This window comes from Dromiciops gliroides, chromosome 4 (assembly GCF_019393635.1).
Source record: "Dromiciops gliroides isolate mDroGli1 chromosome 4, mDroGli1.pri, whole genome shotgun sequence".
NCBI lineage: Eukaryota > Metazoa > Chordata > Mammalia > Microbiotheria > Microbiotheriidae > Dromiciops > Dromiciops gliroides.
In genome coordinates, this window is record NC_057864.1 from 178,492,254 (window position 1) to 178,510,305 (window position 18,052).

Consider the following 18,052-nt stretch of genomic DNA (forward strand, 5'->3'; position numbering starts at 1 on the left):
CACCAAACACTTAGAGTGCCTACTTTGTATAGGCCATTGGAAAAACAATGTTGTGAAAGATTTAGTCCTTGTCCTCAGAGAGCTTACAAGTTAGTTAGGGAGATGGGACAAGTCCGTTCAAAGGATAAATAAATAATGCGAAATGAATGCCAGATGAATGGCATAAATGATTCATTATAGGAGTCCAGAGGAGGAAAGAAAGAGAAAGCAAGAGAGAAAGGAACACTTGAACTGACTCTTGAACAAGGGAAGAACTTCAATCAAAGGGGAGGACGTTCCTGGCAGAGAGGTACGGTGTGGGCAAAGGCAGGGAAGAAGGCCAGCAGGGAGATATCAAGTACATTCGTTTGGCAGTTAAGTGGCATAGTGGTTTGGGTATCTGAGTTAGAATTCTGCCTCAGACACTTAACAGCTTTGTGACCCTGAGCAAGTCACTTATCTTCTTTGACTTCAGTTTTTTCCATCTGCAAAATGGGGGTAATGATACTTCCTTTCATAGTCTCAGTTTTCTCTTTGGTGAAATGAGGATAACAGTACCTATCTCACAGAGCTGTGAGGATCAAATGAGATTACATATGTAAACTACTTTGAACATCATAAAGCATCATATAAATACTGGCCATTATTAGAACAAAATGTGCCAAGAGTTCAGAGGCTAGGGCAAGAGAATATACCCAGGCATAATGAATGCCTGGGGTCTCTCTCAGGGATTTCCCTAGAATCCCATCTGGTTCAGGGCATGTGAACTACTTTCTCTCTCACTAATCAAGGACTTAATTAGCTTCCTGAGAGACAGGTGGTGAAAGAGGAAGATAGGTGGAGGAAGAAGAATGTTGGTTCTCAGCTCTAATACAGTTCACAGATGAATAGGTAACCTGTAGGACTGCCAAGAGCAAGGGAGGTATATGGGATGATTTGGCCCTGGGTTAAAATGTCCTAGGTCACATAGGAGAGTAGTGGGAGATAAGCCTTAAAAGGTAAACTGAGGTCAGATTGTAAAGGGCTTTGAATGGCAGGGTTAGGAATCTGGAGTTTATTCTTCAGGTAATGGGGAGTTATTAAATATTTTTTACCAGGAGAAGGACATGACCCAATTGATGTTTGGGGGAGAGCAAGCTAGTAGCACTATGCAGGACAGATTAGCATTAGTCCGGGAATGAGGTGAAAAAGGCTTGGACTAACAACAGGACAGTGGTGTGGCTTGATGGGACCCAGATATCAGGACTGTAGACCAAGCAATGGATGTTGGCAGAGTATTGTAATGCTGCTCTCACTAAGCACCACTGGCCCTCTGTATTGTCCTCAATTCCCATTCCATCTCCCTTGATTATCCCTCAACCCCGCCCCCACTCATCAATTCCCTACTCATGTGTGAACTCTGTTGGAGCTAAGAACCCAACATCATTCTTTCTCTGCCTGTGTTCCTCTCTCATTCCCTATCTCCCAGCTACCAGGAAGACAACCCTTCAGTTAGTGGGGAGAAGGGAGTTAGTATAGTCTGAACCAGGTGAGCCTTCTAGGGAAAGGCCAGGGGCATTCATGATACCCAGTCATATTCTGAAGGCATCGAGTCCCTAGCTGAACAAGAGTACTCACTCAGCTGATATCTACCACATTAAAAGCAGTCCCCCTCCTCCCACCTTTCTAAGACCATCGAAAGTCTGGGGACTGTATCCCCTCTAGGGCCTGTCCTCTCCCACCATCCCCCTACTCCCCTGTCTATGGAAGTAGGGCCTAGACTAATCATCACCCTCTTCCCCTGGCTCCTCATCCCCCTCCTTGGGGCCCTTCCCCTCTTAGAACAGCCAACCTCATTCACTTATAAATAGAAACTCTGTCCCGACATGTGTCTGGCAGTGACACTGATCATCTCTGAGAGATGAGGCTGAGTGGTCTGGGGCTATGTCGGCTTATCTGTCCAGCAGGCTGCCTGTCCATCTGCTTGCCTGTCTGCCACCTGTCTGCCTGCCCATCCATCTGGCTTCCACCTAAGGACCCCCTGCGGCCCTGCAGAAGTATGGGCTTGGGCTCTTTTTGCCAGGTTTCCCCTCCCCTCCCCACACTTGTCTCTGTTCTAGGACCAGAGTTAGGCCCCTGCCCCAAGTGGCAGAGACAGAAATAGAATCAAGGTGAGGAAGGCAAAGTATCTCCTATACCCCCAGCTCTGTTCTTTGCCTTTCACCAGGCTTCCCCTCAGCCCAGCCCAGATACCAGACACCAGACAAATGGGCTTGGAAGAAAAATTCCTAGGCCCCAAACATCATCACTCTGTCTTCATCGCTTGTAGCCTCTGCTGGTGTTGGCTGCTATTCTTTTTCTGTGGCAGAGGTTACTCTGACAGTTCCTCCCTGTCCATCCGCCTATATTCCTATTCCTCCTACCCAATGCCCCAGGTGTCCAGTTACCCAAAGATCTGCACAGGCCTTTCCTTCTCAGGACATTGCTTTGCATTCATTGAGTACCCGCTCATTTATGTACATGTGGTCACCCCAGCTAGAATGGGAGGGCAGAGACTGGACAGCCAGCTCCTAAGCTCCTCACACATGACATTGTATCTCCTAACTCCCTGCCCTTTTCCTGCCTGTCTCCTAGGTCTGGAAGACTTTCCTTCCTCATCTTCTCCTCCTGGCTTTCTTCCAAATTCAAATTGCACCTTCTATAAGAGGCCTTTCTCCTTTCTCCCTTCACTCTTCCCACCCCTCACCTAGTACCTTCCCTTTGAAAATACTTTCCATTTTCACCGTATCGATGTCAATCCATCTTTTTAAAAAAAATTTTTTTTAAAGTGAGGCAATTGGGGTTAAGTGACTTGCCCAGGGTCACACAGCTAGTAAGTGTTAAGTGTCTGAGGCTGGATTTGAACTCAGGTCCTCCTGACTCCAGGGCCGGTGCTCTATCCACTGCGCCACCTAGCTGCCCCTCAATCCATCTTTTATGTACAGTTATGTGCATGTTGTCTTCCCCCATGAGAACGGGAGCATGTGGAGGACAACGGCCATGTTTTTGTCTTTCTTTTGCCAGTGCTTGATATGCAGCAAGCACTTAATAAACACTTGTTGATTGATTGACTTGAGAGCGTCACTGATACCCAGAGATTCAAGGCAGAGGAGGAGGGGAGCCTGGGAGGGGAGAAACGCAAGCAGAGCCAGGCTTGGATAAAGCAATCTAACAAAGGGAGAGGGTTTAGGTCATGGGGACAGAGAAGTAGATGGAAGGAATAGCAACTCTTCAACAGCATGTCAAAGTGAGGGTGGAAAGAACAGGGTGGATGGGCTGGGTACTTTATAATGATAGGGAATGAATGTGTGGACATAGACTGGGACAAAGGAATCAAAGATAAAAAGAAATTCTTGGGCATGGGGGAGGGAAGAGGAGACCCAGGGGAATTGGCTTTTTTCCTGGGGCAAGACTGCATGGCACCCTATTACAGAAAGCATAGGATCAGAGGTGTTATCTCTAGTTAGAGTCTAATCAAACCCCCTTGATTTGATAAATGAGGAAACTGAGGCCTAGGAAGGCGATATGGCCTGTCCTAGGTCACAGGGACAGCAAACAGAGAGAAGATTCAAACCCCAGTCCTTCAACTTGAAATTCATTGTTTTCCCACTCTACCAACCTGCTTCACAATAAAGCAACTGAAATACTCTACTTCTCCCACAATGCTTTGGTCTCTCCCTCCCTCTTCTTCTCCCCCCACCCCACTCCCAAGCTCATAGGATGAAACATTTAGAGCTAGAAGGAACTTTTAGGAACCATGTAGTCCAACCCATTTATCTTACAGATGAGGAAATCGAGACCGCAGAGGTGAAGTATCTTGCCCAAGATTACCTAGCTAATAACAGAGTGGTTCCAGAGCCAGTATTCTTTCTACTCTATTCTGCTGCCTGCCCAGGAGGGCAAGGTCCTTTCTTACTTAGATATTGGATATCCGTGAACAAAAAACAGTCTGCAGACCACAGTTTAAAAAACAAGTGCTCCCCAGTTCCAGGTTCTGAGTCTGTCTTCTCTCTGTTTTTTCTTTGTCTTTCCTGGTATCTCTTGCACATGTCCATTTTCTCTTCCTTCCTTCCTTTCTTTCTTTCTTTGGCGCTGTGTGTGTGCACGCACCCGCATTTCTGTCTGCCAGTATCACTCTGTGTGTGTGTGTGTGTGTGTGTGTGTGTGTGTGTTTCTCATTCATTTTGTGCCTTTGTCTCTCCCTCTCGGTTCGTTTCTCAATCATTCTCTGAGGCCCCCATTCCTGGGGCTCTCCCTACTACCCCTTTTCGCTTCCTTTCTCACCTTGCTGTATGTAGGGCTGCTCAAGTTCTAGGGGCCAGATGGCAGGGGCTGTTTATGCTGCAGTGACTATTATGAGATTGTGGCTGCTGCTTTTAGGAGCTACCCAGAGATCCTCCTGCCTTCTACTTGCCGAACGAAGCCTTTTCAATTCTAAGCTCGAGGAGTCACGCAGCTGCTCTGCCTGGCCTGCCCAAGGGACTCCTTCCCACCTCTGTCCCTGTTTGCACTTCAGCAGCCAGGTCAACACCTGGCTCTAGTGAGAGGCCCGGCACTGCAGCCTCAGGAGAAACTCCCTTGTCATTCAGGATGGTGAGGCTACTGCCTCCATTACTGCTCCTTCCTTCCCTTTCTTAATGAACTTGAGCGGGGAGGTGCTGCCCCAAATTCTGTCCCTCTGTTCCTCAGGGGTGCAGAAGTCCCTCGGGGTACCTACTTGGAATCTCTTCTCCTACTTACATCTTCCCCTTATTCAATGTCATTCAGGTTAATCTTAGTAGAGGAAAATGGTCATCGCCAAGAGCTGGTCCAAAGGAATTTGCCCCCCGCCCCATTTGTTCATTCATTCAGGCCTTCAAAGACTACTAATTCACGCACCTATTCTATCGAAACTCGCTTCTCACATCCCTGCACTGGCTTCTACCTAACCCAAGAGGACAAGGGGGCCAGGTCAGGAAGGTGGAAAGCCAGGGGAGGAGGATGTGGAGAAGGAAAAACACAAAGGAAGAAGAAAAGAAGGGGAAGCATTTGGGAAGCCCACGTCCTGCTCTCGAAGTCCCTACCAGTACAAGGAGGAAACGCAGGAAACACCCCCCCTTTCCACCCCCAGGTAAAGTAGGAGAACCTCTTCCCAGCACTCAGGGAGTGGGTGCGCACAGGGGTGATGACAACCTGGCAGAGTTCTAGATGTGTGTATATTCACCCACGCGGGCACATGCACCCAGACACAACACACCCACTGCCCGCAGCACACTCTCCCACCCGCTGGCACAGCCGCTGAGCACAAGCCTCTGTTACCAGTCAAGGCCTGATTCCGTGTTTGCCCTTCCCCCTTCCATCTTCTACTCCCTGTACCACGGCGCAATGCCTCCCCCCCCCATCCCTAAAGAAGGGGGGAGGCATCTAGTTCCTCTGATCCCAAAGAGACTGAAGTCTGAATGGGGACAGAGGTGGGAGGGGGAGGGGGTGGGGGTGGGGAGGAGAAAGCAGGAAGGGAGGCCAGCCACCAGGACAGATACTGAAGTGGCGTGGGGGCATCAGGTTTAGGGCAGAGGATCTTAACCTTTATGGTGCTGTGGACCCCTTTGGGAGTCTGGTGGAGCCTTCGGACCCCTGCACTGATGGATATTTTTAAAAGCATAAAATACAATGTATAGTATAACAAAGGAAACCAAGTCTAATAAAATAAAGAAATAAAGATGTAATCCCCACCCCATCCAAGTTCTCAGAACCCCTGAAATTTACCCAGGGAACCTAGATTAATAATCCCTGATTTAGGGGAAGACAACCCCCAAAAAGCCAGGAGGAATTTAGAAAAGGAACTGGGAACCAAGCTAGAGGGCTGCCCTAAGGGGACAGGAACGAGGGGGTGGGAAAGAGATCGACTTGGAAGAAGAGGAGAGGAGAGGATGGGGACAAGGAGGAGAGAGCACTGAGGAGCCGACCGGCTGAGGCTTGGGGTGCCAGACTTCTGTCCCCATTCATGATTGAATTGATATGCCAATAGATGCAGAGGCTTCTAACTAGGGCGGTGTTGACTTTGGGTCTGTGGCGCTGTCCCCTTTCCTTCCCTCACCCAATCGGGGATTGTCTTGATTGTCCCCATCTGACATTCCCTCTCCCCTCCCCTTTTTTCCAATGGGGCGCCCCTCGGTTCTTCCAATCGACCCAGACTCAGCAGCGGCTGGATGAGAGCCCCAGGGTCAAGCAAAGGCTACTTCTGCTTTCCTGCCCTCCGCTCTCTTTCCTCCTCCCTTCCCCGGCTAGGCTGGCCAGCCCTGCCTGACCCCTCCCCCTCCCACCTTCCCTGCCGCCTGGCACCCGGGGACTGCGGGACTGCGGCTGGCTCGGGGTCTCGATTCTCCTTCCAAGCCGTCTGCGGTGTCTGCGTCACCACCAGTGAGGCGCCCGACGCCCGGGACACAGCCAACCCCCTCCCCAATCTCGGCCCCATGTCTCTTCCTCTCTACTCTCTCCCCTTACCCTTCTCACTAGCTACCCTTCAGTTCTTTGGACATCAAAGGAATAGACTGGGGACATGGGCCCGAATCTACTCTGCCTTTTCTGGGTCCCCCTCCCCAACCTCCACCTCATCAAGCCTACAGCTGCTCTGCAGATATAAGAGAGGACCCTGAAGCAAACCATCACCCACCAGCACCACCACAACCACTGCATCCAAACCCATAGGATACGGGGCCTCAGCCAAGAAAGGTCAAATATAGGCCAACAAGGTCAAAATTCACTCCTGTGGTCTATGTTGGCCATGGGCAAGGAAGGTAAGGGAACAGACAGTTCAGCCACTCTGGGCCTGGAGTCCTGATACTGTGTTAAGTGTATCACCAGAGTATCCTCCCATCAAGGCCTCCAGGAAACTAGGGAAGGGAAACTCTTCAGTAGAAATATTTATTAAATAAGCAAGTGAGTTAACTAGAAAGACTACTCATAAAGTGAAGCACCCTTCAGCAACCCTCACTCCCTTTCCAAACAATCAGCCAAGAAAGACATTTGGGAAGGCCAATGAAAGCTTTGCTGTCGTCCAACATTCCTGATTATGGGGATCCCTGAGAGAAGAAACCATATTTTTCTCCATGTCTACCCCCTTTCACTCCTACATTACACACACACACACACACACACACACCCACACACACACACTCAATTACTCACACACATAACACTCTTCCTCCCCAGCTTCCCCACAGCAACAGGCCCTGAGACAGCTTTCAGAAAAGAGCCCTGCATACAGGAAATGATCACTAAAGGAGAGATACATTCTGAGAAAATGGAAAATCAATAAAAAATTCAGGAATGAAACACCTCCTCCCTCACAGCAGAGAAATGGGGGCACAACTAGGAGAGAATATTGTATATATTTTCAGTTCCATCCCTCACAGCTTCTTGTAGCTAAGGGTAGCCAGGTGGTGAAGTGGATGGAGCACAGGGCTTGGAGTTAGGAAGAACTGAGTTCAAATCCAGCCTCAGGCACTTACTAGCCATGGCAAGTCATTTACAACCTAGCTCCTTAAATTCCATATAACTGAATGTGGGGGGTCATGAAAAATTTGGCAACAGTAAAAGGTTATATACACCTATTTTATATCCCTATATACCCAGGGTCGCATGAAAAACTCTCTGGCAAAAAGGGGTCCCAAGTGGAAAAAAGTTTAAGAAGCCCTGATTTACAAGACGTGGGCATCACTTAACTTCTGTCTTCTTCAGTTTCCTCAACTGTAAAATGGAGATAATGATAGAAGCTACCTCTCGGGTTGTTGGGAGGTAAAAGTTCAGGGCAAGTGGCCCAGCACACAGTAGGCACCTAACAAAAGTTCATTCTCTTCCCTCCTGTCTCCCCTCTTGATCGGTCTTCCTGCTTCAAGCATCTCCCTTCTCCAAACCCTTCTCCTCAACATTGCCAGATTCCTAAAGCTGAGGTCTGACCATGTGAATGCCTCTGATCTAGAACTTATGCTGGCTCTAGGATAAGATGCCATCACCTTTCTTTGCCTTTTAAGCCACTTACAATCTGACTCTAACCCAGAATCCCCCGCTAGCCCCTTCCACCTCTGCACAGCTTCCTCCATAATTCTGGGAGACATCACAAAGAGGGATAGCCATGAGTCCATGACCATAGCCGCAGCAGGTTGGGGAACATGAAGGAGAGAAGCAGAGAGGCTTATGGGACACCACTACTTCTTTTGTCTTCTATGGGTCAGCCAACAAGGGCTATCTGCTGTTATCCACACGCAACTTTGTATTCTCCATTTCTAGGCCTTTATACAAATTGTCCCCCATGTCGACCCAGATTCCTTCCAAGTGTTAGAGCCCTCCCCCCTGGGAAATTGCTTTGTATATATTATGGATGTGGCATGTAATAGTAGATAGAGAGTTGGTTCTAGAATCAGGAAGACCTGGGTTCCAATGTCAGTTTTAATATACATAAAGGCTGGGGCAGCTGGGTTGCACAGTGGATGGAATGCCAGGCCTGGAGTTAGGAGGACCTGAGTTCAGATTTGGCCTCAGACACTTACTAGCTGTAGGACCCTGGGCAAGTCACTTAACCACCAATTGCCTCCCCCTAAAAAATACATACTAGCTCTCTGACTGTTAAGAGATCATGACGGGGCCAGCTGGTGCAGTGGATAAAGCACCAGCCTTGGATTCAGGAGGACCTGAGTTCAAATCCAGCCTCAGACACTTGACACTTACTAGCTGTGTGACCCTGGGCAAGTCACTTAACCCCAATTGCCTCACTAAAAAATAAAAAAATTAAAAAGAGATCATGACGGGGACAGCTAGGTGGCACAGTGGATAAAGCAGCAGCCTTGGATTCAGGAGGACCTGGGTTCAAATCCAGCCTCAGACACTTGACACTCACTAGCTGTGTGACCCTGGGCAAGTCACTTAACCCTTATTGCCCCGTAAAAGAAAAGAAAAGAAAAAAGAAAGAAAAAAAGAGACCATGTCACTTAATCTCTTAATATCTCAGGCAATTCTCTAAGACTGTAAGTTGCAGAGCAGGTGGCAACCAACATTGGTAGAGGAATTTTTTTTCTTCACTGGGCATTCCACATACCGACGAAATCATGTCTTGTCCCCCCCCCCCAAAAAAAAAAAAACCCAACGCTTTGTATTTAATTTTAATAGGATATAACACCTTGAGGGCAGGCACTGGATTTTGCTTTTTCATTGTATCCTCAGGTCCTAACACATTACCTGGCATATAGTCGGAGCTCAATAAATGTTTATCCAGTTGCACCAGATGCAGTCTCTACAACTGACATTTTCGTTGAATTGTTTTTCTTTGTCACAAAGGAGGGAGTGGAAACAACTCTGATGTCAAGACAAAAGCATCACTAAAACGTGTTGTTTCTCAAGATCCCCATAAGGAAAGATAACTCTGATTTAGAGGAGCCCCTAGCAGAGGCTACTCCACCCCACTTTAACCCCATATCTCATTCCCTAACTCAGCCCCAAATGTACTTGGAAGCCAAAGCCACACCTGCAGCTCCAACTTCAGATAAGTCAGACCCCTTCTTGTCCAAGCAATACTCTGGTTCTTCAGCTAGGTAATTTTCGGCAATCCAATCCATAGGATGCTTGCCACCCCTTTAATTAAATTCAGTTCTCTCTCCCTCCTTTCCTCTCTTTCTCTCTGTCTCCCTCCCCCTCTCTTCCTCTCCCTCACTGTCTCTCTCTTCCTCCTTTCTTCTCTCTCCCTGTCTCTCTCCTTCCCCTTGTCTCTGTCTCAGCTTCTCTCTGTCTCTCAAACACACACATCTATCTAGTTATTCATTCATTTACCTATTTATTTATTTATCTGAAGTATTTATTGAGTAGATACCTTGAACCTCGTACTTGTGTTTGGTAGCTGAAACAGGACTCACACACTCCCATGAAACACCACGTTTCTACACATTACATGCCTCCAATATGAAAACAATGTTTTGGTTTGGTTTGGTTTTCCCATAAACTTTAAAAAGTTTTTCCAGGTGATAGCCCCTCTACTTTTACCATGCCATTAGTCTTCCATTTCATCTCTATTAATCCATTCTTTCCCTCTTCCTAAATTCTAATTTAGAATCCCAAGGCCTAGGCTCGCATCCTGGCTGTACTATTTGCTATTTGTACGATATAACCCTGGGCAAATCAGTTTACTTTTCTGGGCCTCAGTTTACTCATCTGTAAAATGAGGGATTGGAAAAGATATTCAGAAATGCACCTCCCTCTTTTCCTTGGAGGTGGGGGATGATGGGTCTAGGATGTTGCATACACAGTCAGACACAATTATTGGGCTTTAAAAAAATTTTTTAAGCATGTCAGTGAGGGTTAAGTGACTTGCCCAGGGTCCCGCAGCTAGTAAGTGTCAAGTGTTTGAGGTAACATTTGAACTCAGGTCCTCCTGAATCCAGGGCCGGTGCTTTATCCACTATGTCACCCCCTCTTGGACTGGTCTTGCTTAACTATTGTCTTTGTTATAAGAGAAAGCTTTCCTGGGAAGAGAGGTTATATCTAGAAATAACTGTGATTATAAGAACAAAGGCATTAATAAAACTTTAAAAACTTGTTTTAAAGCCAGCCTTCTCCAGGAATCCTTCCCTGATCAATCACACCCAACTCTGATCTTTGTGGCACTTCACTTAACAGGAACACAGGCAGGAAGCTGCTGAGAAAGGTCTGAAATTCAGATGATATTTCCACCGTACATTTTTAGTGCACAGACTTACAGCTGGGTCCTCATTGCCGCTCAGCAATCCTACTCTATTCTTATCAGTTCCCTAGTTCATTCCACACAGTGGCTATTTCAAACTTTTCCTCTCTCCTCAAGCCTCAGCTACACTCCCACCCACCACACTTACCCAAGATGACTTAGCCTCCTACTTCACTGAGAAGACTGAGGTCATCCTCCAGAAGCTCCTTTGTCCCTCCCCCACGGCTCAGAACTTCTCATTACTGTTACCCACGCTCTTCTCCTTCCCAACAATCACAAAGGAAGAGGTAGCCCCACTCCTCGGTTAGGGTTAGGCTAACTCCCCTCTCCCATCCTTAAGCCCCCTCCATATCTCTTCCTCCAGGTCCTGTCCCATCAGCTGTCCCCTCTCTCTCCCATACATGTCTGCAATATCTCCCCCCCCCTTTTTTTTTTGGCAGGACAATGAGGGTTAAGTGACTTGCCCAGGATCACACAGCTAGTAAGTGTTGTGTCTGAGGTCGGATTTGAACTCAGGTCCTCCTGAATCCAGGGCCAGTGTTCTATCCACTGCACCACCTAGCTGCCCCCTGCAATATCTCCTTCTATACTCATTTAGTTTACAAACATGCTCGGGGAGGCTCAATAATTAATCAATATTAAAAATAAATAATCAAAGTTGCTCTTGCCCCCCAGCCCTGTTCTCGCCTTCCCTTTACCACTAAGTGCCATGAAAAAGTTGTAGAGAGACCTCTCCCACTAGTTCCTCTCCCACCTACACTCTTCCCTTTACAATCTGGTTTCCTAGGAATAGTGTACCTATCAGATCTTTGGAAAGGAGAACAGTTTATGACCAAACAAGAGATAGAGTATATTATAAAATGCAAAGTGGATGATTTTGATTATATTAAATTAAAAAAATTTTGTACAAACAGAAGCAATGCATCCAAAATTGGAAGGGAGGCAGAAAGCTGGGAAACAATTTTTGAGGCCAGTGCTTCTGATAAAGGCCTCATCTCTAAAATATATAGGGAATTAAATCAAATTTATAAGAATCCAAGTCATTCCCCAATTGAGAAATGGTCAAAGGATATGAACAGGCAGTTTTCTGATGAAGAAACCAAAGCTATCTATTCCCATATGAAAAAATGCTCTAAATCTCTAATGATTAGAGAGATGCAAATTAAAACAACTCTGAGGTACCACCTGACATCTATCAGATTGGCTAAAATGACAAAAAAGGAAGATAATAAATGTTGGAGAGGCTGTGGGAAAATTGGAACACTAATGCATTGTTGGTGGAGCTGTGAGCTGATCCAACCATTCTGGAGAGCAATTTGGAATTATGCCCAAAGGGCGATAAAGCTGTGCATACCCTTTGACCCAGCAATCCCACTTTTAGGTCTTTTGCCCAAAGAAATCAAGGAAGGGGGAAAGAGACCCACATGTACAAAAATATTTATAGCTGCTCTTTACGTGGTAGCAAGGAATTGGAAGTTGAGGGGGTGCCCATCAATTGGGGAATGGCTGGACAAGTTGTGGTATATGAATACAATGGAATACTATTGTGCTGTAAGAAATGATGAGCAGGAAGAGTTCAGAGAAACCTGGAGGGTCTTACGGGAGCTGATGATGAGTGAGATGAGCAGAACCAGAAGAACATTGTACACAGTATCATCAACATTGAGTGTTGACCTACTGTGATGGACTATATTCTTCTCACCAATGCAATGGTACAGAAGAGTTCCAGGGAACTCATGATAGAAGAGGATCTCCAAATCCAAGAAAAAAAAAGAAAGAAAGAACTGTGGAGTATAGATGCTGATTGAACCATATTATTTCTTTTGTTTTGGGTGCTGTTGTTTTTTTTTTCTATTGTGAGGTTTTGCATCACTGCTCTGATTCTTTCTCTTGTAACAGGATTAATGCAGAAATAGGATTAATGTTATTATGTGTATATGTATGTGTGTGTATATATATATATATCTATATGTATATGTATAGAGATATATAGATATAACCTATATCAGATTACCTGCTGTCTAGGGGAGGGGGGAGGGAGGGGAGGGAGGGAGAAAAATCTGAAATTGTAAAGCATGTATAAACAAAAGTTGAGAACTATCTTTACATGTAATGGAAAAAATAAAATATCTCATAAAGTTGAAAAAAAATAAAATAAAAATAAAATGCTAAAAAAAAAACAACAAAAAAACAATCTGGCCGTCCATAGGCTCTATTGCAACTGATTTCTCAAATACCATCGTTGACTGCGTTGTCGCCAAATCCAATGGCTCATCTTGAGTGTTCATCTTCCTTGACCTCTCTGAAGCATTTCTCACTATTGTACTCCTTCTTTCTCCATATTCTCTTCTCCCTTAGCTTCTTAGGGTATCATTCTGCTAGTTCTCCTCCAACATCTCTAGTCACCTTTTTTCTGTCTCTGATAGTTTTTCTTCAGTAAATCAACCAATTAAGAAGCACCTACTAAGTGCCAGGCAAGAAGGGCAGTGTAGTATAGTGGATAGAGACCTGGTCTTGCCTGATTTTCCTCCAACATCTCTAACCACCTCTTTGATGGTTCTTTTGGTCAATCCACCAATAAATAAGCACCTACTAAGTGCTAATGGGCTGGGCTGGAGGGGCAGTGTGGTATGGTGGATAGAGATCTGGCCTTGCAAAAACCTGGAAGACTTGGGGTCAAGTATTTTTTCTGACACATACTGGCTGTGCAAATCTTTCTGTGTCTCAGTTTCCTCATCTGTAAAATGAAGGCGTTGGATTTTGTGGCCACTAAGGTCCCTTCCTGGAACAGCTAGGTGGTGCAGTGGATAGAGCACTGGGCTTAGAATCAGAAAGATTCATCTTTTTGAGTTCAAATATAGCCTCAGGCGCTTACTAGTTGTATGACCCTGGGACAGTCACTTAACCCTGTTTGTCTCAGTTTCCTTATCTGTAAAATGAGGTAGAGAAGTAAATTGCAAGCTACTCTAACATTTTTGCCAAGAAACCCCCACATGGGGTCACAGAGAGTCAGACATGACTGAAATGACTCAACAACAACAACAACAATATACACATTTTCTGATGGCTTAAGGTGGGTGCCCCTTAATGATATATCATTCATCTGTTTTTTTTCTATACTCCATTTACTTTCTCCCTATTCAGTCTATTTACTAGCCTGGCACACTTTCAACCACGTTACCAGGTAGATGACTCACAAATCTATATATCTAGTTCCGACCTTCCTCCCAAGGATCCAGACCCACATTTCCATCTGCCCATAGAATGCCTCATCAGAACACAAACTCAGCATTCTCTTTGAACAGTGAATTTCCTTGAGGGCAGCATCTTCTCACTTTTGTATTTATATCATCAGCTCTTAGCACAGTTCCTGGCACAGAATACAGCGGGTGTTTAATAAATGATTGTGGATTGACTGGGACCATGTCCAAAGGCATACTTGTTCCCTTTCCCCCCAAAACCTCCACTTTCAGACTCTACCGATTTAGTCAGATTCCAATGTCATAAACCTTGGTAGTTATCGACCCTTCCCGCCCCCTCACCGTTCATATCTAATTCGATTTCCTCAATATTCCTCATATACATTTCTTCTTCTCCAATCCCCACGGCCACCACACTAGTACAATTGTTCCTGACCACCCTTCTGAACTATTGCAGAAGCTTCCAACCAAACCATCCTTCACATCTCTGCTCTGACTTGCTGTCACCTTATACACCCTGTACCTTTCCATGCTTCTCTCATGCTCATCCTTAACCTTCACTCTACTTGGGCTAAACTGGACTACTTACTGTTCTGATTTCACGACCCATATTTTCTTACCTCCATGCATTTATCCACAATCTGTGGAATAGTAGATAGAGTGCCAGGCTTGGAATCAGGAAGATCTGAGTTCAAATCCTGCTTCAGACACTTACTAAGCTATGAGACCCTGAGCAAGTCTCTTAACTTGGTTCAGCCTCAGTTTCCTAAACTGTAAAATGAGAGATTTGGACTTAAATGCTTCTAAGATTCCTTCCAGCTGTAAATCTACGAGCCTATGTACCTGAAATTCTCTTCCCTTCTTTCTACCCTACATCCCAACCTCTTATATACAACTTTTAAGTCTGTCCTCTAGGAAGCTTTATGTTTTGGTTTTTGTGGGGCAATGAGAGTTAAGTGACTTGCCCAGGGTCACACAGTTAGTGTCAAGTGTCTGAGGTTGGATTTGAACTCAATTCCTCCTGAATCCAGGGCTGGTGCTTTATCTACTGCACCACCTAGCTGCCCCCCTCTAGGAAGCTTTAATGGCCATGAAGTCCAACCTCTTAATTTACCGACAATGGAACTGAGACACAGAAAGATTAAGTGACTTGCACAGCCAGTGTGTGTTTGAAGAAATGCTTGAGCCCAGACCTTCCCCTTTACAAGACCAGGTGTCTATCCACTATACCACACTGCCCTTCCTGCCTGGCGCTTAGTAGGTACTTGTTAATTGGTCGACTGACGGAAGGAACCATTAGAGACAGAAAAGAGGTGGTTAGAAATGTAGATGGAATACCAGGAGAGTATGGTGTCCTAAGAAGCTAAGGTAGAAGAAAACATGGAGAAAGGGGTACAATGGTGAGAGAGGCTTCCATTGGTAATAACTTTTCCCACCTTAGACTTTTCGAAGCACTTTGTCCGTGTCTCTCTAATATACTAATCATGTATTATTTTATATTATATGTCTTTGTGTATGGATCAGAACAGGATGAAAGCTCTTTAATGGCTTTCCATTGCCTCCAGAAAAAGTCTAAACTCCTCAGCCCTCCACAATTTGGCTTCAACCTACTTTTAAATTACCCCCTCAGTTTCAAATTACACCCCACTTCCTTGTATTTCAGCCAGACAGGACTAGTTCATTTCTCCCTGAACTCAATATTTCACCACTAGTCTCCAGGCCTTCTTCACACAGGCTACTCTCCATACCTAAATAAGCCATTTCTAGCTGTGTGACCCTGGGCAAGTCACTTACGCTCTATCTGCCTCACCTTCCTCATCTGTTTGTTAAATGGGGATAACAGCCACACCTGCCTTCCAGGTAGGATGTTATGCAGATAAACTGAGACAATATTTGTAAAGTGCTTTGCAAACTTTGAAATGCCACATAAATTTTTATTATTAATTATCATCTCCGTCTTGATGCCTTTCCTGATACCCTCAGTTACTAATGCACTTTTAAAAACTACCTGTATGACTTTGGGTAGGTCATTTCATGTTTCTAGTCTTCAGTTTCTTTATCTATAAAATGAGGACATTGGACTAGATGACCTCTGAAGTCCTTTTTTAGGTCACTATTTATGATCCAGTTATTTTCAAATTATCTGTATTTACTTAACTATGTACACATTTTATCTGTTCCACTCTAGACTGGGACTGTTTTTGGTTTTGAACTTCCTAAATACCTCTAATATTTTCAAATTAATTAATAAATTATTTTTTAAATGAATTGAGTAGAATTGAAACTTCTTGAGGTTCAGGGTCCAAGGTTACTTAGGTAGTAAGGTGTTTTTTGTTGGTGGTGGTGGTGGTGGTTTTTTGTTGGTTTGTTTGTTTGTTTTGGTCTTTTCATTTTATTTCTGGGAAAAAGAAATGTCTACAGCCTATAACTCAATCAACCAACAGCCAGCTACTAAGTTGTGGAGACAGAACCTGACTATGGGTCTCTTACCTCCCAATCTAGTCTACTTTCCCACTATACCACATGCTATGCACCTCCCCTCTGTACTCAACACAGAAGAGTCACTAAGGAGCTAATAACTCACTTCCATTTGTATGAAACTTTGTTGTTTCTAGATGCCTTTTACACATATTTGATCCTCTCCACAGACTTCTGAGATAGGTAGAGGAGAGATTGCTAGCCCTACCTTTCAGATAAGGAAACTTAAGCTCAGAAAAGTTGTTTTACTTGCTCAAGATTGTATAGCTAGAAAGGGGAGAAGCCAAGCCCTGACCTCAGGCCAGTAGGTGGTACAGTGGATAGTGTGCCAGGCTTGGAGTCAGAAAGACTCATCTTCCTGAGTTTAAATCCAGCCTTTGACACTTCCTAGCTGTATGACCTTAGGCAAGTCACTTCACCCTGTTTGCCTCAGTTTCCTTATCTGGAAAAATGAGCTAGAGAAGGAAATGGTGAACCACTCCAGTATCTTTATTTATTAATTTTTTTTGCAGGGTAATGAGGGTTAAGAGACTTGCCCAGGGTCACACAGCTAGTAAGTGTCAAGTGTCTGAGGTCACATTTGAACTCAATTCCTCCTGAATCCAGGGCCAGTGCTTTATCCACTGCGCCACCTAGCTGCCCCACCCCAGTATCTTCACTAAGAAAATCCCAAATGGGGTCACAAAGAGTCAGAAACAACTGAACAACAATAGGCCTTGACCAGGGGGTCTTAACTTTTTGTGTGTGTCACAGACAACTGGGAAGTGGGGTGAAACCTGTGCACCCCTTCTAAGAATCATGTTTTTAAATGTATCAAATAAAAGAAACCAAACATAGCAAAAATAAAGGTGTGGAGCAGCTAGATGGCGCAGTGGATAAAACACCGGCCCTGGATTCAGGAGTACCTGAGTTCAAATCCAGCCTCAGACACTTAACACTTACTAGCTGTGTGACCCTGGGCAAGTCACTTAGCCCCAATTGCCTCACTAAAAAAAAAAAAATAAAATAAATAAAGGTATAACTGTTTCCCCTTTTAAGTTCATTTTAAGGATGCAGGCTAAGAATCCCTGGTCTAGAAGCAAGGCTTCCTGAATCCCCATGTATCTTGTATAAAGAAGACGAGAGCAGGATAAATTAAGTCATTCAGGTGTGGGTAGAAAGAAGTCAGCCAACCGCCAGCCTCCCCCCGCCCCAGGTCAGGGTAGAGAGGAAAGGGAAGAGAAAGGAACCTCCCCATATGTACCTGTTCATGATACTCGATGCCCATGCTGAGGGTATTGATGAGGATCGCTATCATGATCCCACGGCCAAAGTATTTACTGTCCACAATCTTCCGAAAAGTGTCACAGACCAGTGTCCAGAAGGCCATCAAAGCACTGGGCTCTTGGCCCTGGCCCTGGCTTGCCCCCCAGTGGGGGTCCCGGTGGTCACCATGCTGGGCATCTTGGGTGAACTCATAGATGCCCTCACTATCTGAGTCAGGCAGCTCTGCGTCCAGCAGTTCAGCTTCTCCCGCCTGTGTTGGGGTACAGTAGGGACAGTTATCTGGGCCGGAGGCCCCGCTCTCTGCCTTCCCACAGGGGCTGGAAATCCTGCAGGAGCCTTGACAGGAACCTAGAACACAGGAAGTCAGAAGTCAGAGAGCTGTCCCTTGGACCCACAGCCCAAC

The 18,052-nt window shown here is 45.5% G+C and overlaps 1 protein-coding gene across 23 annotated transcripts in view; it reads right to left on the reverse strand.

Annotated features, from left to right (window-relative positions):
• Positions 1-18,052, reverse strand: part of CACNA1G (calcium voltage-gated channel subunit alpha1 G) — a 91,452-nt gene that overhangs the window by 54,503 nt on the left and 18,897 nt on the right. For all 23 annotated transcript variants that reach the window (XM_044000588.1, XM_044000571.1, XM_044000569.1 and 20 more), the window contains exon 9: positions 17,627-17,997. In XM_044000588.1, coding sequence (XP_043856523.1) covers positions 17,627-17,997 — 371 coding nt within the window. The remainder of the gene's footprint in view (positions 1-17,626; positions 17,998-18,052) is intronic.